General features: G+C 38.9%; 1 protein-coding gene across 1 annotated transcript in view; it reads left to right on the forward strand.

Annotated features, from left to right (window-relative positions):
• Positions 1-25,013, forward strand: part of MDN1 (MDN1, midasin homolog (yeast)) — a gene marked incomplete at its 5' end in the record, with an annotated part of 93,355 nt that overhangs the window by 27,876 nt on the left and 40,466 nt on the right. The window contains 29 exons of the mRNA XM_008937845.1: positions 98-239; positions 363-497; positions 574-712; positions 1,637-1,775; positions 1,871-2,001; positions 3,487-3,631; positions 4,708-4,837; positions 5,398-5,631; positions 6,377-6,574; positions 8,012-8,220; positions 8,741-8,863; positions 9,854-10,051; positions 10,144-10,251; positions 11,309-11,497; positions 13,077-13,166; positions 13,277-13,537; positions 13,686-13,956; positions 14,683-14,842; positions 15,150-15,266; positions 16,409-16,617; positions 17,159-17,304; positions 18,179-18,381; positions 19,465-19,685; positions 20,737-20,850; positions 21,629-21,761; positions 22,399-22,508; positions 23,227-23,360; positions 24,041-24,201; positions 24,550-24,670. Of these exons, the coding sequence (XP_008936093.1) occupies positions 98-239; positions 363-497; positions 574-712; positions 1,637-1,775; positions 1,871-2,001; positions 3,487-3,631; positions 4,708-4,837; positions 5,398-5,631; positions 6,377-6,574; positions 8,012-8,220; positions 8,741-8,863; positions 9,854-10,051; positions 10,144-10,251; positions 11,309-11,497; positions 13,077-13,166; positions 13,277-13,537; positions 13,686-13,956; positions 14,683-14,842; positions 15,150-15,266; positions 16,409-16,617; positions 17,159-17,304; positions 18,179-18,381; positions 19,465-19,685; positions 20,737-20,850; positions 21,629-21,761; positions 22,399-22,508; positions 23,227-23,360; positions 24,041-24,201; positions 24,550-24,670 (4,671 nt within the window). The remainder of the gene's footprint in view (positions 1-97; positions 240-362; positions 498-573; positions 713-1,636; positions 1,776-1,870; positions 2,002-3,486; positions 3,632-4,707; positions 4,838-5,397; positions 5,632-6,376; positions 6,575-8,011; positions 8,221-8,740; positions 8,864-9,853; positions 10,052-10,143; positions 10,252-11,308; positions 11,498-13,076; positions 13,167-13,276; positions 13,538-13,685; positions 13,957-14,682; positions 14,843-15,149; positions 15,267-16,408; positions 16,618-17,158; positions 17,305-18,178; positions 18,382-19,464; positions 19,686-20,736; positions 20,851-21,628; positions 21,762-22,398; positions 22,509-23,226; positions 23,361-24,040; positions 24,202-24,549; positions 24,671-25,013) is intronic.

Genomic DNA, 25,013 nt, shown 5'->3' on the forward strand with positions numbered 1-25,013 from the left:
TTTGAAGAAGCATCCCTCCAGAGAGCTCTGATGAGCTTTGCTTGAAGTGTTTGGACAGGTTGTTGAACAAAGAGGGTGACGTTGTGCTTTCTGTCAGTCCCACCGCCGAGGCTCGACGGTGTTTGCCGGGAAGCACGGCTTCATCACCCTGCGCGACCTCTTCCGCTGGGCGCAGAGGTACAGCTGGGCAGAACAGCCGGAGAAGGACTACGACTGGCTTCAGCACTTGGCAAATGATGGTGAGCTCTGCTGCCTCAGGTTTTTAAAGTGCCTGTAGAATTGATTCCTAACCCTGGTTCTCAAGTATAAATCTTTGTTGCTGGTTAATCAGTAATTGCTTTCTCTCTGCCTCTCTTGTATAGGTTTTATGCTTCTAGCAGGCAGAGTCAGGAAACAAGAGGAGGTGGATGTTATTCAGAATGTCCTTGAAAAACATTTCAAGAAAAAACTGCACCCCGAGTCTCTCTTCTCAGAAGAAAGTGTCAAAAAGCTACTGGGTGAGTTTCCTGTCAGGCCCATGCTGGCAGCTCTCTAGATGTGACTGCAGCTGATGGATTGCTTTGTGTTGTGCAGTGAAATCCTCCGTGCGGATGTCGGTGATGGACAGAGGTTTTAACCACATTGTCTGGACTCAAGGGATGAGGAGACTTGCCATTTTGGTGGGACGAGCCCTGGAGTTTGGTGAACCAGTACTGCTGGTGGGAGACACTGGGTAACCTTGCTTTTTACAATGCAGTTCTTCGTAGTTCTGCGCCGAGTCAGGCACAAAATGGTTGTGAGGGCATCAATGCTGCTTTGGTCAGGGATGTTTAAGCCTCTTTCGTGGCAGACTTACATCTGCTGTTCTTCAGTTTGCTTTTGAGGGGAAGCAGTCGTTGCTCTTTCAGCACAAGTGTTTAATGGGATTATCTACGTTATCTAGAACTACATAGAAATCGTATGGACAGTAGTAAAATTGAAATGAGCTGACTTCTGTCCTCACCTTTCACAAGGTGCCTTGTAGAAGCTCACTGTGCCTCACAGCAGAGGCCGCTTTGGGGAATTGTGACATTTTTCTTTGCTTTACATGTTTTAAAAGCTTGGAATATAGTCTTGCTGTTAATTCTTCCCCCTGCTTCTGCCTCATACGCTGTAAAGGAGGTCATGGAAGTTGATGCTGTCTGTTAATGTGATGTGTTGGTTATAAATTTGGAGAGTAAATGTTGTAGGAGAGAAGGCAAGAAAAATACAGGAAAAGGGAGAAGTAAGATTTGGTAGTAAATGAGAACTCTTAAGTACTCAGAAAGTTATTCCCTCAGACTTAGGCTTGGTCTAGACATGTCACATCTCCAGTTTAGTGTAATTTTAGGCTAGTTGAGTGCCCATAGGGACAAGCTGAAATACGACCTTGAACTAGCAGAAATCCATCAATGCAGGTATTGATTTAAATTGAATTAAAGGCATCCTGTGCAAGCCAGCAACAGTTGTGCCAAAAATGTCTTCCCTTTGCATGTTTCTTCCAAGGAGAGAAGCAAAAGGAGATTTGCATGTTGGGCCTTCACCTCACAGCTCTTCAATGAAAGTATGAATCCTGTCCAAAGTGAGCTGATAGTTTTGGTGTTTTTTTATTCTTCCCTTTCAATTAACTTTGTTGCAGGTGTGGTAAAACGACCATTTGTCAGATCTTTGCAGCACTAGCAGATCAGAAGCTATACTCAGTGAACTGCCACTTGCACATGGAGACTTCAGACTTCCTGGGAGGATTGCGACCCGTCAGGCAGAGGTCGAAAGACCAGGTTTGTCTTGCATCCGTAGTAACTTGGGTGGTGTGACCATGGAAGCAAACAGTAGCAATTATTAATGACTCTTCACTTCCTTTTCAATTTCTTAGGAGGAGTCTGATGGTTCTAGACTCTTTGAGTGGTGTGATGGACCTCTTGTTTTAGCAATGAAAGAGGAGGGTTTTTTTCTCCTTGATGAGATTTCTTTAGCTGATGATTCTGTGCTAGAGCGACTTAACAGGTATGTCTTAAATGTGCTAGACACATTGATAATATTTAATACTATTAATTACACAAGCATGAGTGGGGTAAATCTATGTTTTTTAGGCATATCTGTTTCCTGGCCTGGGTGAGCTGATCTCTTTAATCATATAGTTCTTGCTGAAAGGCAAAATGACCCAGATTACTCTGACCTTGTTCTTATTTCAACCTGTTGTGTGCCAATTTTTGTTCTTCTGAGTGTCATGTCTGACAGAGGTGCTGGTTATAATCAGTTAGACAATTTTTGCAGTTGGAACTTTTGATTACAAGGGGGGGAAAAAGATAGTAAGGTAAGATAAATGAAACTGGCTTGTCATGCCTGAATTTTGTTGTCTGAAGTTATCTGGAAAAACAAAAGGTACTTTGAAAAGCAGTTATGTATATGTTTGCTTGACATGTATTGTTATGCTGATTATGTTGGGTTTGAATGCCTTGGTTGGTGCCTTTATTTTCCATTTGGCTTTGGAGTGCCGCAATAAACTATTCTGCACTCAATATTGCTCTATTTGTTTTTGTGGAAAAAAAATAAGATGATGAAAGGTTCTGCCTTATTCAATAGTTCATGTCCCCGGATAAAGAAATTAAGAACATAAACTGTAGTTCATCTGAAACAGCTTACACACAATCTGAAGACAGTCAAGTTGGAAAACAAAACTAAAAGTAAACCCTCCAATTTACCATCTCCATTAGTAATATTTTGAAGTTGTCCGTGAGCTCTTGAAAATGATGCATGTTGTTAAATCCCAGAAACAAAATCTAATTCCCTCTTTTGTATGTTTTTTATAAAAAATGGATATACATATGTAACTTTAATTTCATTATCGACTTGCAGCAGCATCCCTTGTTTTAGTCTTTTATATTGAGATGACTAGCAGCTATTTCTACTATATCCAAACCCTCTGTGGCACAAACTGGGTTTTCTTCATTGTATCATTGCTGCTATCATCCTTTTATGAAGTTCACTTAACCTCTTTGTTTTAACAGTGGTACTGAGCTTTGTCTTCGTAAATGTGTAACAGCTCAAACACTTAAGGCTTTTAGTGTACAGTGAAGTACAGCTAATAAACCAATCTCCCAAACCCACAAAATCTTAACAGAATGCTTCTCATATGTCTTGTCTGTTAGCTTAAAGGCTTGTTCATCGGGCAGATTTTTTTTTTAACCTAGCTCATATGAATATAAATTTGGCATTGCTTCTGTAAAGAAAGCAAGAAAGCTGTAAGATATATGCTTTATTAGGTAACCTTTATGACAGATTATTTAAATTGAACCTTATCAACAAGGTTAGGTAGAGCTTCCTTCTGAAAAAAATCAGAAATACTCTCAGCTGGGGAGGATGAACAGATTTTAAATTTTTAATATGAGTTCTGAGGCAATCAGGCTATTTCATGCAACTTTCATTTGTAAGTGACCTTTTGAAGTGTGAAATGAAATTGAAAATAAACAATTTTAACCTTCTCTCCAGTGTTCTTGAAGCTGAGAAGACATTGGTACTTGCTGAAAAAGGTGGTCAAGACGATGATGAGAATGAGGTAGAACTATTAGTTGCAGGAAAGAAATTTCGTATCCTGGCGACCATGAACCCAGGAGGTGACTTTGGGAAAAAAGAGGTAAATGTTAAAGCAGCTGGAAGTACAGCATGAATCTTCTGTTCTTATTGACTGTTTAGGGATTGGAGATGCAATGCAAAAAGTGCATAATGCCCAATTCTGGCATCTAGTGCTTCCTAGTGGGCATCTACTTCATTGCTCTAAAGGAGAATTAGGATATACATGTTTTCTATCACTTTTGTGTGCTGTCATTTTGACAGTGTCAATACTCAGCAAGGTGTCAAAGAAAAATTCAGGCCTCTAAATACTCTAGGTAGGCTTGATATGTAGAGTACTTTAAGTACAGGAAATGTTGCTTGTGAAGTGAGTAAATGGATCTCTAACATGGAATAGTGTGAAGTTACACACTATGCAAAGACTATTCTCCCTAATACTGTTCAGGAAGTGACAATTGGAAGCCTCCTTGTCATTCTCAGTGAACACGAACATTAGGTCCTGAAAGACATTTCTCAGAAAAAGAAAAAAACTTTGTTATGAAGTTTAGCTTTAAGTAACTTAAGACAGGTTAAACCCCAAACTTTTAAGCTGTATTGGGAAGGGAGACAGGACTGAAAGAAGCTTTTTTTTCCTCAGAAGAAGATGGATTCTCCATCTGAAGTGATATCTATAGTACAACTCATTGTGAAGCCACGTGCTTAAAGTGCATTTATTTCTGCATTGTGTTTGTGCTAATGATTTTTGCCTGACTTACTCAGGCAGAGGAAGAGAGGAATTATAGAAACAAGTTGTAATTGAATTTACACATGGTACCTTACTTCTGTAAGCAAAGGGAGATTACATAGCCAGTAATTTCATACATGGTGTCCTAGAAAGAAATGGAACTTTGACATTTGCAAACCAGCTTGTTTTTTTCCTGTATTCTTTCGAGTTTCCTTTATCAGCCATTTCCTGCCGTGATGCACTACTAGAAATCGTAAAATTCACATTCCATGAAATGGCCCTGTCAAAATTAGAAGGAAAGGTCTAGCTCAGTTACTTTGTTTGCAAGTAATGTGGTTACAAGGCTATCAGTTAAGGGCAACCTTAAGTAACGTGCTGTGATGTAAACTGAGTTGTGGCTTTCTGTTTGTTTGTAGCTTTCCCCTGCATTGCGCAACAGATTTACAGAAATATGGTGCCCACAAAGCAATGGCCGTGGTGATTTGATACAGATTGTAAAACACAATCTTTATCCAGGATTGTCTCTGGGTGGAATGGACCATCAAGGTGGGTATTTCTCTGTGTATTGGTATTCAAACACTGTTTAGAAAAAAGTTATCTTGGAGGCTGCTAAACTTTATCTCAGATTTTATGCCACTGTGTTGCCTTTTTTTTTTTTTTTTAAGTAAGTACATCTCACTCTGAGGACAGTTAGGAAATATTTTGGGTTTTTTTCTTCCCTCACTGTTTCTTACATGGCTAGCCAGAGGTAAGTTACAGGCTGTATTTACTTCAGCATCCAGGTAGTTGAATTATCCTGGGCCCTTCATTTAGTTTCAGTGTAAGGTGTTGAAAGAACTGACACTTCCTTTTCTGCCATCAGCTTCACTGTTAGTATTAATGACTTAATTCTGTCTTGCTACTTGGATTTAGAAGGACCTGTGAAGACACACAGGCATGGACTTACTCTTCAGTTATCCTGCCTTTTAGAAGAGTACCCATCCACAGTGCTCATACATTACAGCTGTACCTCCTGTAGTGATGCTTTGTATGCAACAATGTAGCAGATATGACCAGTAAAATCAGTTAATAACTTCACTGATTTATTTTTTTAAACCTTTTTTCAGGGGCAGACATAGCAGAGCTCATGATGGACTTTGTTGAATGGCTGACTAATCAAGAGTTTGGTCGCCAGTGTATCCTCAGTGTGCGAGATGTCTTGTCTTGGGTTCATTTTATGAATGTCATGGTGGAGGATGAGGAGTCGAATTCTGCCAGGCAGTATAGCCGCCTTCATGTCTCCCCAGTCATGTCTTTTATCCATGCTGCATGTTTGGTGTACATTGATGGAATAGGGGCAGGTAAGTCTTCAGTGCTCATTTGGTAGCAGAAAATAGGACAGTATATACTTTTTTTTTTTTGCCTTCTACTCCAAAATACTAAAACATGTTATGCAGCAGCATGGACCTCTTCTGGGAGATGTTTTCATTTCCCTTTAACAGTGTCATGTACTTCATGTGCCTTTTTTGTGTTTCAGGACCATGAGTTTGAATATAGGAAGCTTAAGTAAACTAAAGGTAGTAGTAATATTACAAAGGTTAGCATGGAAATTAAGAAGCCCTGTGTTTTTTATTGAGTCTTTGGAGCTGATAGGGTATTTAATTACATGACTACATGTTATTCTCGCTCTCCCACCCCACACCTCAGCATCTGTGTTCACTGGCCTGTGTCATATGCATTGCTCAGAATGAATCTTTCCATGTTTGGCCACTGACCCAGCTGATAAATAGAAGATATGGGAGCAGGGAAAAAAGTGAAAAGCCACAAGAAATGCAGAGAAAGCAGGTCTTGGGGGGGCTATGGCAAGGAACCAGGATTATAGTAATAGTAGGAAAGTTTTGGAAATAAGGTGTCCTTAATTCTGTTGCTCATAGAGTGCTCATAGAGTCCATGGTAATTAGTACTGGAAGCACTGTCAAACAAAATCACTAAGAAGAAATATAAACCTGAAGCAGAATGCTGCACAAAAATGGCATCTGTGAGTGAATTGAGTTTCTTAGTCATAAGATGAATGTCTGATTATATTTGTGACTTTCCTAATTACAGGTACAACATCCTGCTCAGCTGATGAGGCTTTATTAGCTCGTGAAAAATGCCTGACATTTCTGTGTGAGAAAATGAGTCAATTTCTTGTGCTGACTGATTATCAGAAGAATGAGCTAAAGGTCTATGACAAAACAAAGGAGAGAGAGTTCGTGTGGATGGACAACTTTATGGGAATCCACCCATTTTTTATTCCAATAGGCAAGCAACCTTGTGGGAGTGGGTGGACATTCTTGTGGGTTTTATTCCCAATAGTTCTGTTGTTCACTAAACCTAGGTAGGATACCTGAACCAATACAGAGTTTATAATTTGTACTCAAGCCTTAGAAAAATGCCTTTTCTGCCTCCAAGTGTGTTGATTGCAGCTTGATCATATTTATTAAGAAGGCACATCTGTTAATTGCTTTGATTTTTTACTTTTAAAAATCACTGGCTAATGCTCTAATTTTAGTAGGTTTGGTTTTCTTTGGTGTAACAAAGTTTGTATAATTTTGAGTTGTATTTTCTGTCACCTCACGTGGTCAGAACGTCTGCTGACTTCCACTAACCAAAACCCATTCTGGCCCCTGTGTACAGCACAGGACACAGGGGGACTGGGTACCATGCTAAACAGAATGGGGACTATGTCCTGCCTTGCTGCAGCCTCTCAAGGATTTACTGCAATTTTGCAAAATTATTTAGTCCCTGCATTTCAGTTCTTCATCTGACAAATTAATGCAAATGGAGCTATGAAAATAGTGATTTCTAACTTTCAAATACAGTGACAGGACTAAAACATGATAGCTATGAGCTTTCTAGTTGAGCTGATCAGCTTTTAGTACATGTATGTGTTACTAACGCTACACTAATTATTCATCTGTGAATATGTTGATATTCATGGATTGTGTTAGTCATGCATAAAATTGTACAAAGTTGTGCTTTTTTGTAAACTGCTTAGTTCCCCTCTGCTAATTATATCACAAAAGGAGGGATCTCTTTCATACTAAACAGGTATCAAGATGTGTGAGATAAACTGGTGATTAATATCTTGTATAGCTGAGCAATGCTTTGTTACAGAACTCGGGCAGTGATGTCCCAGGGAGCTGTACTGGCTGGAACTGGGCAGACAAGCTCCGTTCTCTCTCTTTGCTGTATGTCATCATAACAGTAAAGAAAATATGTGCCTAGCAGCACACTTGAAGTGCTCTGCCTTCACAGACTGGCAGTATATGGAACAGACTAAGACGTTGTTTTGTAACACAACTGAATTGTATCTTTCAGTGCTAAATTTTCAAAAGCTGCTTTTGAATTTTAGACTCACAGGTCTGAAGTGGATCACAGATTTTTTTCAGTGATAGATCTCTAGTTTGGGTTGTGAACCAGGAAATGTTGAAGGTTCATGTGAAATATATACAACTCATATGCCTTTGGTAAATTTCAACAAAAATATGCAGAGATGGGCTGAGACACAGCTGTGGGTCAAACAAAGTTATGTGCACCTGCTCTCTGAGAACGGGCTACGAGCTTGATCTCCGTTGCTTGCTGTAATGAGATCAGCAATGGAAAGACAGAATGATCTCATACAGAAGCCGCTGTCAGCAGCTCCAGCGTAAGCATCCCAGTTTAATTGTTCTCTGGTTTACCTTTCCTTTGCTTTAGGCCCTGTACTCCAGAGGAGCAGCATCACAGATTATGCTCTAAATGCCGGGACTACGGCAGTGAATGCACAAAGGCTGTTGAGAGCCCTGCAGCTTAACAGACCTATTTTGTTGGAGGGGTCACCAGGAGTGGGCAAGACCAGTCTGGTTGCTGCCCTGGCAAAAGCCTCAGGAAACTGTCTTGTTCGGATCAACCTGTCTGAGCAAACGGTAGAATAAAATATTGTCTTTGTAGCTTAGTGTTTATGGCAGGGGGGAGGTTTTGTTTCATTTAAAAAGCGTCATTTGTCTTAACTTTGGCAACGAGTCTGAAATGTCAAATTTTCCTTCTTGGTCTCAAGATAAAACTAAATGGGAAGTGGGAACCAAAAAGAGCAGCTGAGCTTCTGTGGGCGAATGCCAATTCCCAGATTTTTCTGTTCTTTTCAAGTGAAGATATGTGTATCTTTGTCTACTTGTGGTTTTCTTGGCTTCTGTAAAGTTACTTGAAAAGAGCTTTAAGGCTTTTCAGCTTTTCTGTTCCAATTTGATTTTCTGTTGTTAAATACAGTAGCTGGTTACTGGAGTCCTATGATGGAAAAGCTTTTAGCATCTTGCAATTACTCGATTTTTAAAAATAGAACTAAAATGTAGGTATTAAAAGGCGAGGGAGAAAATGTAAAGTGAAGTGAAAATGTGAACTTTTGTGGAGTTCTGTAATTTGCCCACCTCACCCCCCCTTCTCTCAAAGGATGTGACGGACTTGTTTGGGACAGACTTGCCTGTTGAAGGTGGGAAGGGAGGAGAATTTGCCTGGCGTGATGGACCACTGCTAGCAGCACTAAAAGCTGGACACTGGGTTGTATTGGATGAGGTAAGTTTAAATTTGAGGTACAAATAAATTTGAATGCTCTGGGAAGAGCATAAATGATGATTTGGCATGTAGGATAAATGCTTTCAAGGGCTGATGACTGAAATAAATTTTGCTTACTTTTCGTTGTGTGCACCTAGTTCCAAATTGATAGTGATTGTTCCACATAAGAGAAAATTAATCTCACTCATATTAAGTCCTTCTGTAGAAGGGAGTGTACACGACCAGCTTTGACTACACCTCTTTTAGACAAGAGGACAAGGATTGAATCCTAGCCTGAAGTACTGCTGAAAAGCAAAGATAGGTTTGACCTGTATTTCAAAGTTTTTGAGAAGAGTGTTTACAGAAGTCTTGCTACCCATGCTCTTATATGGTTATAATTTCACTGAAATAGAAAGCATTTTGCTGGGACTGCTACACTGTGCTGGATACTGATGTAATTGAGATGAAGAAGTGTTCCATTTTGTCAGTGTAAGCTATCCTGCCCCCGCAGGTTTGTTCATGTACCACGTAGCAAGTGTTTTCAAGCATATGAATGCCCAGAGCTCACTTCTTGGCAAAGTGCTTTCTAATTATTGCAGAGTGCAAAACCTTAACTTCTTTAACTCTTTATGTACCTGTTTTTTCATATTGTGAAGAATGCCACTTGAAACAGACATTATTTTTAAATAATTCAGGCTGCCTTTGTTTAAGAGACAAGCAAGAAAACCAGTCTGAATGTTGCAAATGTATGAACTTGAATTCAGAAGAAACATCTCGAACACGCAGATTTTAAAATGCAGAATTGTTTTGTTAGCATAGTGAAAACAGAGTATAAATAAGAAAAAGAGTTAGTTGCTCCAGTGTAGTAACAGTCTAGCTGGAGGTAATAACATATGATAGAACATTAAAGCAATTTAATCTTATGTTCTGTATATCCCAGATTGTTAAACTAGAGATTACGCTGAAGAGTTTTTTGGAACATTAATATTGTATCCTTGTTTCTTTCCTCAGTTGAATCTGGCTTCTCAGTCTGTTTTAGAGGGGCTAAATGCATGCTTTGACCACAGAGCAGAGATTTATGTTCCAGAACTGGGAATGACTTTTCGTGTACAGCACAAGGCAACTAAGATTTTTGGATGCCAGAATCCGTACAGACAAGGAGGTGGAAGGAAGGGTCTGCCCAAGTCCTTTCTTAATAGATTTACACAGGCAAGCTTCTTTGTTTGGTTTAAACTTACATCATAATCCTGCCTTGTAGTTTTCTAACTATATCAACACTTGGCATGCTCTTGATTCTGCAGGTGTATGTTGATCCACTGTCATCAGAAGATATGGAATTTATTGGGAATACCCTGTTTCCTGCTATTGATAAAAGTATTATTGCTAAAATGGTTGCTTTCAATAACAAGGTAAATACATGTTTTATTTTTTTCTCTCTAGAAGTGGGCAGAATGCAATAAGATTAAAAAAAAAATTAAGTCTCATGGTATATTTTGAAGCATTCTTTTAGAGAAGAGCATGGTCAAAAAAGAGGAATGTAAGTACACTACAGTCAGATGCTTGATTGGTAACTGAAGAGGTGGTATTTTTCACATAAGATAATTTATATTTTTTTAATCGATCTATATATGTAAAGTCTTTGTTTTATAAAAGGTGGAAACAATTATGTACCTTGGAGAAGTGAGTTGACAAAATAATGGTTTTCCACATACATGAATTATTCTTGAAGCACAAATAAAATGAGGTATATCTTAACAAGAACTAAAATGTTCTGATCTGAATTTTTCACCTGCTGTTGTTAATGTTACGGGATGTTGTTAGTGAAAGCAGCATCTGACCTTTAGAGAAGTTTCTGCATGTAAGGATATGTGGCATTTTTCTGGAACACAGAGGGACTAATAAAAAAAAAAAACCCTCTTTCCTGACAGGATTTGTCCATGCAAAGGATTCAGAGATTCTCAGATCTAAAAATTTGCTAATATAAACCAACAAGCATTAATTAATTGCAAGGCATCAGCTTAGTGGCTACTTTGTAGTTTAGGTGCTTCCATTTTGTGTCAAGTGCAGGGTATAAAATGCACAATAAGAATTTTATTTATGGTCATGCTTCTGAAATTGTATTTAATGTTCATTAAACAAAGCAAGTGTAGTGATACTTAGAGAAAGTATTCCGTGGCCTTAAGTAAAATCCTTTGTGGCAGCATCTTACTGAATGCTCACTTTATAATAGAGTACAAGAGTAAAAAGAAAATTGAGCTGAGTGTTGAAGAATTAGTAGAGGAAAGACAAACTACATCAAGCTGTGGTTCCTGATGTTCAGAAAAGTGAATACAGCTTGCTCTGTCTATTGTCCTCTGTCTTATAAGCAGTGCCAAAGGTGGAAGTTCAGCTGAATTTTAAAAAAGATACCTGAAGGTCAGCACATGGGTGGAATAAGAGACTTTTTTTAATCACTACTTTTTCCAGATTGACAAAGAAGTAATGGCAGAAAAAAAGTGGGGACAGAAAGGAGGACCCTGGGAGTTCAATTTACGTGACCTTTTCCGCTGGTGCCAGCTTATGCTTGTTGACCAGTCACCAGGATGTTATGATCCAGGCCAGCATGTATTCTTGGTATATGGAGAAAGAATGAGAACCAAGGAAGACAAAGACAAGGTGAGCTGTGTTCTCCTGCCTTGCTCTTCGGATTGTCAGGAAGTGTTTCTAGAAATCCAGGTTTAAATTTGAAGATGCCTTGCAATTCATTAATAGATATTACCGCTTACAAAAGTAAAACAGGTTTGTTTGGCATTTTGAGGTTAAAGCTATGAACCTGCTCCCCTTGTAATTTAAAATATCAATTTTATTACCTACTAGTATAAAAGCAGAAAGCTGGTGTAAATGAAGGTAAGTAGAATAATAAAGGGCTTAAATGGAGCAAACCACAATATTCTTATGTGATTCTGTGTTAAATAATAATGTTGTCTTAGAAGTGGTGTGCGTTGCATGCATATTTGTGAGGAAGAAGAAGATAGGGAGCAGAAAAATAGCACTGAGCTATGAAGTGATCCTTGAAATTGTAGTTAAAAAGCATTTGTGTCAGTACAGTGAGTAAAAAATTGAGTCCTGCAATTCTGCCCTTTTCTATCAGCATTTTTAAATTGTTCTGGCTTGGATTTCTTTTATTGACTTTTATTTGTCTGAGGAGAGGGACCTGCTGGAGCGGGTTCAGAGGAGGGTCACAAAGATGATCAGAGGGCTGGAACATCTCTCCTACAAGGACAGGCTGAGAGAGCTGGGGTTGTTCAGCCTGGAGAAGAGAGGGCTCCAGGGAGACCTTATTGTGGGCTTGCAGTATATGAATAGGGCCTGGAGGAAAGCTGGGGAGGAACTTTTTACAAGGGCTTGTAGTGATAGGACAAAGGGTGGTGGCTTCAAACTGGAATAGGGTCAATTTGGATTAGATGTAAGGAAGAAGACTTTGACTATGAGAGTGGTGAGACACTGGAACAGGTTGTCCAAGGAGGTTGTTGATTCCCCGTCACTGGAGGTGTTCAAGACCAGGTTGGATGAGGCCTTCCACAGTCTGGTCTAGTGGGAGTTGTCCCTGCCAGTGGTAAAGGAGTTGGATCTAGGTGATCTTTAAAGTCCCAACCCAGACCATTCTAAGTTTGTTTTTTTTTCATCTGCTTGTCAAATTGCTTCCCTCATCCTGTTGATTCACTGCTTATCTGGTTCATCTATTGAAGCAGTTTCACTGCAGTTGTTGTTCCACCTTTGCCACCTATTTATGTCTCTCTTGCCTGAAAATCCTTTGCTTTTAATTTCACAACATTTAAGTGGTATTAAACTGAAAATCAATCCGATTGTAAGACTGGAGTTACTGACTGCATGTGACTGGATATTTTTTTTTATGGGTTTACTTTCCTCTTCCTGTAGTAGTATATATTTTTGTGTAGTATCAAACAGCTTATTTATGGAGTGACTTCTTTCCCAGTAATTTGTTAAAGAGAAACATCACTGTACAGTATTTTAAGTCACAGGAAAGTGTGTTTAATGAAGGGGTTGATATGGACACCTCACACTCATTCTAATTGCTTGTTCCACTTGAATGAAATGATGCTTTTGATTAAGCTGTGGTAGTTACTATCACACAGCTGTGGAGCTGAGAGGAAAGGCTACTTCAGAAGTAAATCATTAGAACAGTGGATAACTTAATACTGATAAGTCTTTTTTGCTCTTTCAACTGTTTCAGGTTATATCTGTATTTAGAGACATTTTTGGCCAGGAGGCTGATGTGTATACTGGAACCAGAGAGTTTCACATCACTCCGTATAATGTTCAGGTAAGCTGTTGACAAGAGGTGTTGTGAGTGGGGAGAGAAGAAAGGGACTTGCATGGCTGAGCCCCCATTTGCCTCTTCAAGTTCTTACCCACGTGTCTCATTCGTTCCAGATCGGTTACTCAGTTCTTTCTCGTGGCAACTACATTCCTCATCCTGGCAGAAGTCTCTCACTTCTGCATCATTCACTGCAGTCCCTGGAGCCCATAATGAAGTGTGTGCACATGAACTGGATGGTAATCCTGGTGGGCCCGGCAGCTGTCGGCAAAACCAGTCTTGTTGAGCTGCTGGCCCATCTCACTGGCCATCGACTGAAGATCATGGCAATGAACAGTGCGATGGATACAACTGAACTCCTGGGTGGATTTGAACAGGTATTTGCCTGTTTTGGTAATATGGCTCTGTTTCTCCTTACTACCTAACAGTGGCCAGTCCACTGTGATCTTAGTGTTTAAGCACCAAAAGGAGCCTTGGACACCACGGTCTTCTGGGTGAACTAACTGCATAATGGCATGTTTGCAGGTTGATATCAATAGGCCGTGGCAGCACCTGTTGGAAAAAGTGGAGAATGCTGTGAGCACGCTAGTAAGGGACAGTCTTCTCCTGACAGAAGTTTGTGCTGATGATGCCGAACTTGTGCTGCGTGCTTGGAGCAGTTTCATCCTGAACTACAAACCCAAATCTCTGGGTGAAGGAGGTGGAAGCGTTACAGCAGAATTAGTGAGCAAACTGGAGGGAATACTTGTACTCACCCAGCGACTAAACAACAAGATCAATTCTTACTCAAAGGCAGGTATGTATGGTGGAACGTTTGAAGTAAGACTGTGTTCCTCTGAAGAAAATAAGAGAAATATATAAATCTGCATTAAAAGCTTGAAAAAAACTTGGGGCTTTTCTGTAGATTTTTGTACGTCGCTTTATACTGTTTCATACTTGCACTACAGCATAGCTTCTGAAAGAGTTACATTGGTGATGGTACTTCAGGTTTATTTTTTTGTGTCGTTACATCTGGTAGCAATTAGTAGTCCACACTGGAGTTTTCCCCTACTGAACTACTCAGCATATGATGCAATATAGCTCTTGCCTTGTGTTCCTAAGAACAGGAATTTGGGTATTCTATTCTTGCGATTGTTCTCTGAAGCATTGATCAGCTGAGCTTTACAAATGGCAGCAGAATAATGTATGAGTTTTTCTTTTTTTTTTTTTTAAATCATTGATTAAATATGGCATTAATATCCATCAAACTTCATCTAATGGAAGAGAAAGGGTGGTGAAAAGTGTCTGTCTAGGGAGAAGAGTGTCAGTCTCATTTATATTCCTTTGTGCTTGCAAACCCCTGCTGTCCTCATGGATTTTGCCCATGGGAGGCTACTGGAAGAGCTGAATCCTCTGCTTGTTACCTTCCCTAAAAAGTAGGAAGGATGTATGTTTATTAACAAAATGACAACGTTTTTTCTTGAATGGATCAGGAAGCAAGCTCATTAATTGAAGTCTTGATGCAAGATTATACTTCTTTCAGAGTTTGCTCACCTGGTAGAAGAGTTCCGACACTTCAAGCTGCAGCAGGCTCAGGCTGCTGAGCGGAACAGCCACGGCACTTTCGAGTGGGTGGATGGGATGTTGGTTCAGGCCCTGCAGTCTGGAGACTGGCTGTTGATGGACAATGTTAACTTCTGCAAGTAAGGCACTTTACTGGTCTCGTTTCACTGAGTAAATCTCTTTACCCTCTCCAATTGGCTTTGCCTCTTACTGTATGGTTCACAACTGAATGTTTTGCATTTGATAACAATACATAGGAGCAGTAAGTTTTATTTTCTGGAAGAGTGTTTTCCCTCTTAGACAACCTACCAGTTGATCGTTTTCCTGTTACCTTACAACATAATTACCTGTTTAGCTTCTTGCTTAAGACCAGTACCATTTTGATTTCAGGCTAGAAAGATCAGATAGTTGCTTTTTTATAACCATATACGTTTCTTTTGAATATAGCCCTTCTGTGCTGGACCGCTTGAATGCTCTACTTGAACCAGGAGGTGTTCTTACCATGAGTGAGAGAGGTGTGATAGATGGCACAATCCCTACAATAGTTCCTCATCCAAACTTCAGGTATTTTGCATTTCTGCTTTGTCTTGGCCTTTTTTTCCTTCTCACCAAACAGCAGGTTTAAAAAGAAAGTGTCAGCAGTGAAGCCAGTCTGTTGGTGTTTTGAATGCTCTTCAGTTTGTCGTGTACTATAGTGACACTACACTACAATATGAAACTGCACTACAATGAACATGTGATAAAGAGCTTAAGAAACTTGGCTTTATATCCCTGTTGCAGCACAGACTGCTATACTGGAAAATTCATGGCTGTGTACCTCTGCCTTGATTGTCCATTCCAAATTTAGCATTCAGCACTTCCCTGAGTCACTGTAATGGGGTTGAGGATACATATGCTGAAGATAGTGAAGCATTTGGATAATGTTGGTAGTGAAAGCTGGTACATGTACATTATAATTTCCTTCCCAGCTTCTTGCATAACATCCATAAATTTGAGTTTCTTGCAGTGACAGAACATAAATAAAAAATACCCACACAAAATACAAGCCAAAATCACCCCCCCACCCCAACAGTTTATTCTTTCATACTTGAATTAGTCTCTGATGGGGGTGGGAGGAGAACATAAAGTATTTTGTATAATTCCTACCTTTTATAAATTCATAAAAAGGGTATTGGGTTTGATGTGCTGATCTCTAATTTGTCTAATTTTACTGTGTTGTATCTCAAGAAGGTTTTTTTCCTCCTTGCTTTTAAGACCAGCCTACTGATAGTGTGACTATTTGGGTGTTGAATACTTTGGTTTTTAAATAGCATAGGCTTATCAGAAGGTGTTGCTAAGACTTTAGAAAAATCTTCTTTATAGCTCAGAGATGTAGTTTAACTTTTTTGTAGGTATGAAAATAATAAAATAGACATAACTCAGATAGAACAGAGTTAAAAATATTGCAATATATCTGTGGCTGATTTCAAAGTATAATTCTTCAAACAGCTTTCTCATTTAAATTCGTTAGATGCCTGTGACTTTCTAAATGCCATTGTCCCCATTTTTATGAACATGAATTTACTTTTATGGAAAAAGAGCTGATTTGGTGGTTTCACAGTGATAGTTTAAAGCCTTAAGTTACATCTTAAGAATGTAAAGCAGTTGGACTAGGTGATCATTGTAAGTAATTTCCAAAGGAACTATTTTATTCTAATATCCAACAGGCTTTTCCTTTCCATGGATCCAGTTCATGGGGAAATATCCAGAGCCATGCGGAATCGTGGGATTGAAATTTACATTCCTGGGGAGAATGATGGAAATGTGTTGGACAATCTGGATTTGAAGTTACTCCTGCATGGCTTGGGTTTGGTGGGAGATAGCATCTGTGATGCACTTACAGCTGTGCATTCAGAAACCAAGGCAGCAATAGCAGGTAAATAAAAACATCTTAAGGTTACATATATTTGGAGTAACTCTTTAATATTAAAGCTTGGTTATTTTATTGTGTGTTATCCCAATATAAACAAAGGCATAAAAGTATTATCAAAAGTATAATCATTTACGTAAAAGCAAGTTATTTTGGGATGTTTTTTGTGTTCTCAGGAAGTAGGCCCAAATCGTACAAGGATGGTAACTGGAGTGCTTTGTAAGGAGATGTCAGACACTGGCAAGTGTCAGTTCTCTATTGCTGTAGGAAAGGCAATATATTCTAGGTGAAAATTGGGGAAATAGTGTTTACATGAGGCCTATTCAAGTTATTTGGGTCAAGATGACATTGAGTTTCATTCATTTCAGCTGCTTGAAGTCTTACTTTGAGCCAGTCACCTGTTACTTACAGTCCTGTCATTCAGTTTTCAGGACGACATAGGGTTCATTTGTTTTGGGTCTTCTTTAGGGTCTGAAATGATGTTTGTCCTCAGAGGGTTAAAGGGCTGACAATTTTCCTGTCACATTAAATACTGTGTATCTTTCAGGTTCTGTGTCATCTTTGTCACCTTTGCTTCAGGCTGCTGTGTTAATTGTGCAACAGATACAGAGAGGCCTTGGGTTAGCAAAGTCTTTTTACAGAGCCTGCTGGGAAGTTTATGGCCGCTCACAACAACTGCAGGTTAACCAAAAGGTAAAAGTCTTGTATTTGAAAATTTGCCTTACATCATCTAGATATGTGAAAAACATATTTCATAAGGCTAGTGTTTGAGATCCTCTGTTTCCAAAGTGCCTGGAGCAAGGGGTTGATGGTGATAGTGCTCTTGGGAAGATGAACCAAACAGTTTTAAATGTCCTTTCAGACACCTCTCAGGTGAGGAAGAGGAGGGGTTAAGTAGCATTGGGACATTTTATGTATTGTTTAGGTTATAAACCTTTTTTGGCTCCAGTGTAAGCAGTACAGTTCTGCATGTAACTAACAGGTCAGCTGAAGATCCAGAAGTTTTTTTTTTTTTGGTATTGACTGGTGAAGTACAGTGAATTTCTACTGTCATCTGTCCTTTCATGACATCTTTTCTCAGCCTGCTGGCATCCTACTGGAGACAGGGGTCAGACGAGTGAGAGATAAAGACTGTTGGTGCTTATTGAGATGTTTCCCCAGGGGATAACTATGATTTGTCAGACACTTTGTAGATAGTGGCTCACTCTTTTGCAGCATAAAGAGACACAGATTTTCCCAGCTGGCCTCTGAGATTTACTTGGTTTTTAGCAGCTTCAGCTGAGACTTTGGGATATTAATACTGCTTAATCTATAGGCTGGAACTCTGTGCACACTGCCATCTGGAGATAGCAATACTAATTTCCTATTTTAAACTGTACAGTATGTTATTTGACTTCTGGTTGGAACATTTTGGTTCTCTTATCATGTACCTTATATCGTGTTTGTAGAACATTTGGTTTATTATGATTTCATAATAAAAACATGTAATTAAAGACTTCCCTGAGCACTTGTACTTGAACACATGTTTGAATATCATTCCAAACTGCTTTTTGGTTGTTTGTTCTAGCTTGTGTTAGAATTGGTTACGAAGCATGCTTCATCTCTGGCTTCCCATGAAACCTGGGGTGACTCCTTGCTAGCAATGGGTCTGTGGCCAGACTCCCTGCCTACAGGTCTGCTTGCAGCTGAAGACTCGCTTCTTTCCACAGTCCAGAGTGATGCACAGGTCCTGATGTACTGTCTGAACAGACTAAACCTTAAAAGCTGCAGGTAGGCAAGAAACATTTTTTTGACTAATAAACATGTAAGAAATGAGATCTGTGTGAGCTACTGGTGGCATGTCATTGTTCCTTGCAAAACCTTGTCTGGAGCAGATTGTGGTCATCACAGTCTAACTGAGGCTGCTGTTACTTTTCCATGAAACCACTATAAATACAAGTTTAATTATTTACTGATTTATTCTTCAGTCCAAGATACTTGACTGTTTTCAGTCATCAGTAAGTACATTTGACCTATTTTGAGTTGAAATAGGAGTAGGCATTTAGCAGAAAATGAGTGCAAACACTGGGTTTACAAGGCAATAAGAGTGCCCCAAAATTTCTTCCTTCAATTTCCTTCTGAGCTTTAAAAAAATTAGTATATAACTAGTTTTAAATACACTAATAATACTGTGTACTTCATGCTTTCATGTAAACAATTATTCATCATTTACTTCGGGTCCAATAGTTTTAGGTTACAAAACACACTTCCTTCTCCAAACAAAGCTATCTGAAAGAAGTTTCATGTGCAGGGGCCATATGCAGAGCACTCTTTTAATGATTTCTTGCGCAAAAAAAGTATTACCTTCACAACACTGGTGTGAAATCATCCTGCCTGCTTTTCTGAGTGATCTACTGTGGACAGGTACTGTGGTTTATTTGTAGTGAAAGAACAAGCTGTAGAAGTTAGTATGGAGGTATAACGTTGGAAGTTGTAAAACCTTAGAAATGTGCTTTCATATTTTTATCAATGACACTTCTCTCCTTCCTTTTCCTTTTTAACTTAACTTTGCATATCTTTCTGGTGTACAAATTGGTTAATTTCTCAGTGAAACACTGTGTGTATTCACTTCTGGCAGTGCATGAATTTTTGGCAATAGTGAGTTCCTAGTAGCAGACACCCCCAACTGATCTGAAGATAGAAACTGGTGTTAAAGTAAAAAAAAAAAAAAAAAAAAAAGGAGAGATTATTACATTGTTGCCTTCTTACCTGAAGATGGTTGCATGCTGAGTAGCTTGACTTGCAAAATACAATCTTTCCTGGAACTGACAGTTCAAGCCCTTTTTTTCTGGCCTTTGCTTCTTTGCTTTACAGGGCACTACCACTGACTCTACAAGATCTTCAAAAAATTATGCAGTCCACTAATCCTGAGAGTCTCAAATTCAGTCCTGTTGAGATGGATGCAGACTGGATGGATAACATGGAAGTTCTCCAGGCTTCAGTGAAATTATTCATAGAAAAGGCAACCAATCAGGATTGGACTCTGAGAGTTAAATGGCTTAATTCCTTAGCCAAAAATCTGCCACAGGTGCTTGGTATGTAATTATTTATCTTTTGCCTAAGGGTGGCTTTATGATATTTTCACTAATTATAAGTCCTCTATGAAAACTTTCAAACCATTCAGATGACCTGATATGAAAGTTTTCAACTGAAGTTCACACTAAATTAAGTGCATTGAGCCTCCAGAGAGATTTAGAGACAGGCTGTGCATATTAGGGACAACAGGAGGTGTTGCTTTTTGTTGTTCAAGCACATGTGTAACTTGTACTGCTTCTAAATTACAGTTATTTTTTTCATATCCCTTGGTCTGCATAAGCAAATATGCCTTTCTTTTCACCATCCTTTCTTCTTTTTGGATAGTGATAATAAAAGTGGTAAAATGCCTCCTGTTTATTTGGTGTTAAAACACAAATGGTTAAGGAGCCAGAAAAGTGAAGAACTGATGTCCTGAAGCTGCATTGCCTGAACATTCAGTAGCTGAGATGAGGTGTTCATTGCTTAGTTACATCAATCCCATTAAACTTGTGGAGAATTTAGACAGGGGTTAGTCCACGTAATTCACACTTTATATGGTGTGAAATCTCAGGCTGTATTGTCCCAAGATGAATGAAATTGCTCTCCCTTGATCTTGCTGTCTTTTCAAACAGGTATGTCTGTAAACTAGAAAATATCTAAAAAGTTACTTTAATGACAGTTGTGCACTTCTGTGATTTGGGTTTGTTTTTTTTTTTAATCAAGAGGAAAATATTTTAAAATAGTACTAAAGGAAAACACTTGAAGGTATAAACTCATGGAATTTTACAAGCTATGTTTTTAATAGCATATATGAAGTGTCACTGGTTCAGGTAGAGCTCTTTACTGAATTTATTTTTTTGGTCATGGTATTCTGACTGCTTTTAAGACCTCTTGAAATACAAAATAAGAAATACAAAAACCTCTTAATACAAAATAAGAACAACCAGCATGTCCAGAGTGCATGCACAGATGATATTCACGCTGCTTGTTCTGCCTCAGTGGAAGTTTTTTTATTTATTTGTACTAAATGCTCTGTCTTTTACGCCCGTGCTCTCTCCCCTTTGCCCACAGATCCAGTGCGGATTCAGCTGGAAGCAGGTGCTGTAGCCCTTGGTGGTTTCTATGCCAGTCCCCTCTCGTCTGGAGTCAGTAACATGATCAAGTTGCTACAGCCAACTATGACAGGTAATACTTAAAAAAAAATGTTATAGGACATTGTTGCCTCCTTTATTTGTTCTCTGAACACAGTGCAACCCTTCTTAGGAAGTGTGTGGAAAAAAAAAAAAAAGAAATTCTAAATAATGTTGCTTTTGTTGCAAAAGAAATAACAACACCATTCCTGTTCTCTAGAACTGCAAATATTGCAATTAAAGGCATTCATCCTATGCAAATTAGGTATGAGTGGTATGACTGTGTATCTGTGACCTAGGTGTGCTCCTGCAGCTCAGAGTAGTGATATTTTTAAGAGTGACACATGTATCTACTGCCTTGCTGACTGCATGGATTAGGCATCCTGTTTTTTCCCAGCACTTATTGTGTTGGCCCATCTGAACCTGATGTTGAGGGCTATAATGTTCTCCCTCAGTGTTTTACAGGGAGCTCAGGCCTTTGGTTTCCTTTCCAAGCTCATTAGGAGCGTGAAAGCCCTGTCCAGTGACAGGGGACCCTTTGTGGATGGTCCTGGACTGTGAAAGAAAAAGGAGCTGGACTTGAGTTTCCAGGCTTTCTTTTTGGGTACTCTGACCTCTGGTTAATTCACTTTCCCTGTTCTGTTTTATAGAACATGCAGCCAGCTTAATGCTTTTCTATTTGGATAACTGGAGTAATGGAGCTTAAGAGTCTGCCTTCCTCTTAGGCTTCCTTTTTCACTTCATGTTCTTGCATAGGCAGGGAGATCAAAGAGAAGTCTTTCACTGAATAATTTTTCCACTCCTGTCTTGTCTTGTTGTGCCTGCCTTCCCAGATGAACATGTGATGCCTCTGGACCCAAGATGGAATATGCAGTTTTTGGATATCATTAGAAACTCTATGAACTTTGATACAGAAATGGAACACACAGATCAGCTTCTAATCCTTTTGAAGTCTGTGGCGAATCGGTGGGTTACAAAAAAAGCTTGTGGAGATTGCCTGATGACTGTAATCCAAGTATGTTTTTAGGTTTTGATAGATGGGATCTAAAATAGTAGGCAGAGGTTTCATACAGGTATTTAAATTCTTTCCTTCTGTTTTCTGTAGATGCAGACTGAAACCAATCTCTTAATATAGAGAGCAGGGCTCCAAGCATTCCATATAGGCTGGAGTATTTAAAGGACAAACCAGAATTGTAGGATAAAGCATGAAAGAGGCAGAGGCAGCAGTGTGAAATCTGACACAAAATATTTTGGATGCCTTGCTTTTACATTTGGACTGTTTTTCCTAATAAGAGCAAAAAGTACAAAGGTTTTGCGGTTACGGTGTAAAAAAGCGGCTGCCTACATATCCTACAAGTGGTGGTGTTCCACGTGCTGAAGTAGCTCACTACTTTTTCCTTCCTGGTGATTCCTAAGGGTGGGAACCTATTTTTTTACAAAGTTTACTTCTGCAGAAATCGTATTCAAGCCATTAATTACACTACACTTGATTCTTCTTTCATAATACAGTGAAATATCAAATGTCACATTGTAGTTCAGCATTCTCATAAGGCAGAGGCTTAAAAACAGTACTGAATTTCTAATAACTTTATTTTGAATTCAGGGCAGTATTATTTCTTGACCGAGAAAAAAGAAGCTACACTGAGAAGAATTTGATTACCAGCAAGAGGCCAAGAAATAGTGTATTAAGGATGTCTTTAGATTTCCACAAAGGTGGGTTGATTTTCACTGTTCCTTTTGGTTCTATGGTCAGTTTGAAATATGGTTAATTTGCACTGTTACGAAATATGTACTTTAAACATGGTGTGTCCTGAATGTGCAGAGGAATGTTGTGTGAATGTAAAGCAGTCAGAGGAGTACTAGTAAGATGTGTGACACATTCTTAAGATATAGCTTATGCTATAGTATTTATATCCAGCCTCTGAGAGGCAGTGAGTGCGTGTCATTTCTTTCTTAATTACCTAAACTTGAGGAAGGTGGTGAAGAGAAATTGGAATTGCATTTTGTCTTTAGATGATCTTAAAGGTCTCTTCCAACCTAAAGGATTCTATGATTTTATGAATAACCGGGTTCTTCAGTTGTGCTTTTTTTCTAATTATCTTTTTTTTGTTTTATGTAATTAATTAGGATATTTACTCCTAAAACAAAGGGGAACATTTTAGTGATGAAGTTATTACATTGCATAGAAGCAAATGATCCATGTTTCCTTCATTCTGGATTTTTTTTTTTAATGTATTCAATTAGTAGAGGTAATAGGGAATTGTGCAAATAGTGAAGGAATGCTTTTTGTTATTTTGATTCTTAGGTGTTTTTGGGTTTTTTCCTCCAACCACAGAGGGGATCTTGTGATCAGAAATCAGCTCTTACTTGTCATATTACAGTGCTGGAACATTGAGTCTTTCCCTTTCTTTCCTTCTTCTCCAAACCTCAGATCCAGGAAGTTACAACTGCCTTCCTCATACAATTGTGGTCAACCTTGCTGCTTTCTTTGAACTCTGGGATGCGTTTGCATTCCACTGGGTGAAGTCTACTCAGGTGGCCTTAAGTGATGATGACATGCATGATGTGAGTAGACTTTTCATGGTACACTTAGGGAAGTTGTATGAAATTAGACAGTATGCAGAAAGCTATTTTTTAGTTTCAGAGACCATGAAATACACCTCGGTGTTTCTGTTGGTATGTGGAATATGTCTGGCACCAAGGAAATTGTTTCAGTGGCTGTATTTGTCTTCTCATTTCTTTTGTGTGGAATGTAGGTGTTCAGCCTGCAGATACTCAGGGTGGGAATTATTTTACCTAAATATACCAATCTGGGACCTAGAAATTCATAGAATTGCCTGGTTCTCTCTGCTAATGATAAAGGGAGTTATCCACATCCATCTCTGATAAAGATATCTGAACTTAGGCAGCTGACAGGCTTGTCACAGGGGCGGTTCACTTCTCGCTCTCCCTTTTCACACCATGAGGATCACTTTGCTGTAATGTGGCGATGACATTGTAGACTTTGTGCAGGGATTATTTGGTTTTGACTTCTATATTTCCACCTGGCAGCAGAGCCCTGTGATATTTTTAGAGAAAACATAGGTGGGTGCTAGTTGTGCCCTACTAAGCATGAAGCATTGTGGGAGGCTGAATTTAATGGAAGTGACAAGGTTTTTGCATTGTCTCTTGCATGAAGTACAGAGGGTTGTGTAGATGCAGGGCTCAGCAGTGGGGCAACTGTAACCTTTTTGGCTGCTTCTTAGATTTTATACAGCTTGCTGTGGCGTGACCGGTTCTGGGCAGTCTCTGATACCGTGACAGTGGATTCACCAGGGTTGTCGCTTCTGTCTCTGCACTGGCAATGGGTTATGAAGCATCTGATTGACAGAATTCCTCAGATGCTTATTGGATCCGACCAGCACAAGTGAGTAGCTTTTGTTTCTGTTAAATGATTGTTTGAATTACCCTTTTGTCAGTGTTATAGCTGATCAGCTTAGTTTCCTCTTAGCATCCAAGTTACATTCCATTAGTGATGCAAGTGCAATGTATTACATAGCTGTTAATTTTTAAAATTCTGACTTCTAAGCACTGGACTTATTGCCCAAACAGTCATCAAGAGTTTTATCTATTTCCTGTACTTTAAAGTCATGTTACTCCTTTAGTGGAAGGTTGAGAGAAGGAGCTTTCCTTTCATGTGCATCCTTTTGCCATCTCAAATAATGAGTTAACTGTGTGGGCTTTTTTTTTTTTTTTTTTTTTTTAAATCTCCAAGGGTTTCCAAGGAAATTCAATCTGTTACACAGCAGATTCAGAGCTGCTTGGCCAATCCAGCTGGTATTTCTGTCAATCTGAAGGTATTACAGAAGTCTCTGGGAAGACCTCTTCCTTTTAAGGTATTGGCACTCGGTTTGCAAAAGATTTGCATTTCCAGCGATGTCCAAATATGCTTTAAAATAAAGATTCATAGCACTTGCTTTCCAGGCTAGCAAAAATATATTCCTTTTGGACTTGCTGGATTGATTAAAAAAGCAATTTCAGCATATGTTAGTGCATGTCTGAATAACCAGTATTAGTTTTTCTTTGTATAGACAGTAGTTAATCTAGAGTGATGGACAAACATAAAAATATTACTATTCTGTAAAAAATATATAAAAATATAATATAAAAATATCTGTTCTGGAGACTCGTGAATATCAGTTTGCCGCTTGCTTATTTAATGAACATATATGTGTATAC

The sequence above is a fragment of the Merops nubicus genome, unplaced genomic scaffold (genome assembly GCF_000691845.1).
Source record: "Merops nubicus isolate BGI_N331 unplaced genomic scaffold, ASM69184v1 scaffold11083, whole genome shotgun sequence".
NCBI classification, from domain to species: domain Eukaryota; kingdom Metazoa; phylum Chordata; class Aves; order Coraciiformes; family Meropidae; genus Merops; species Merops nubicus.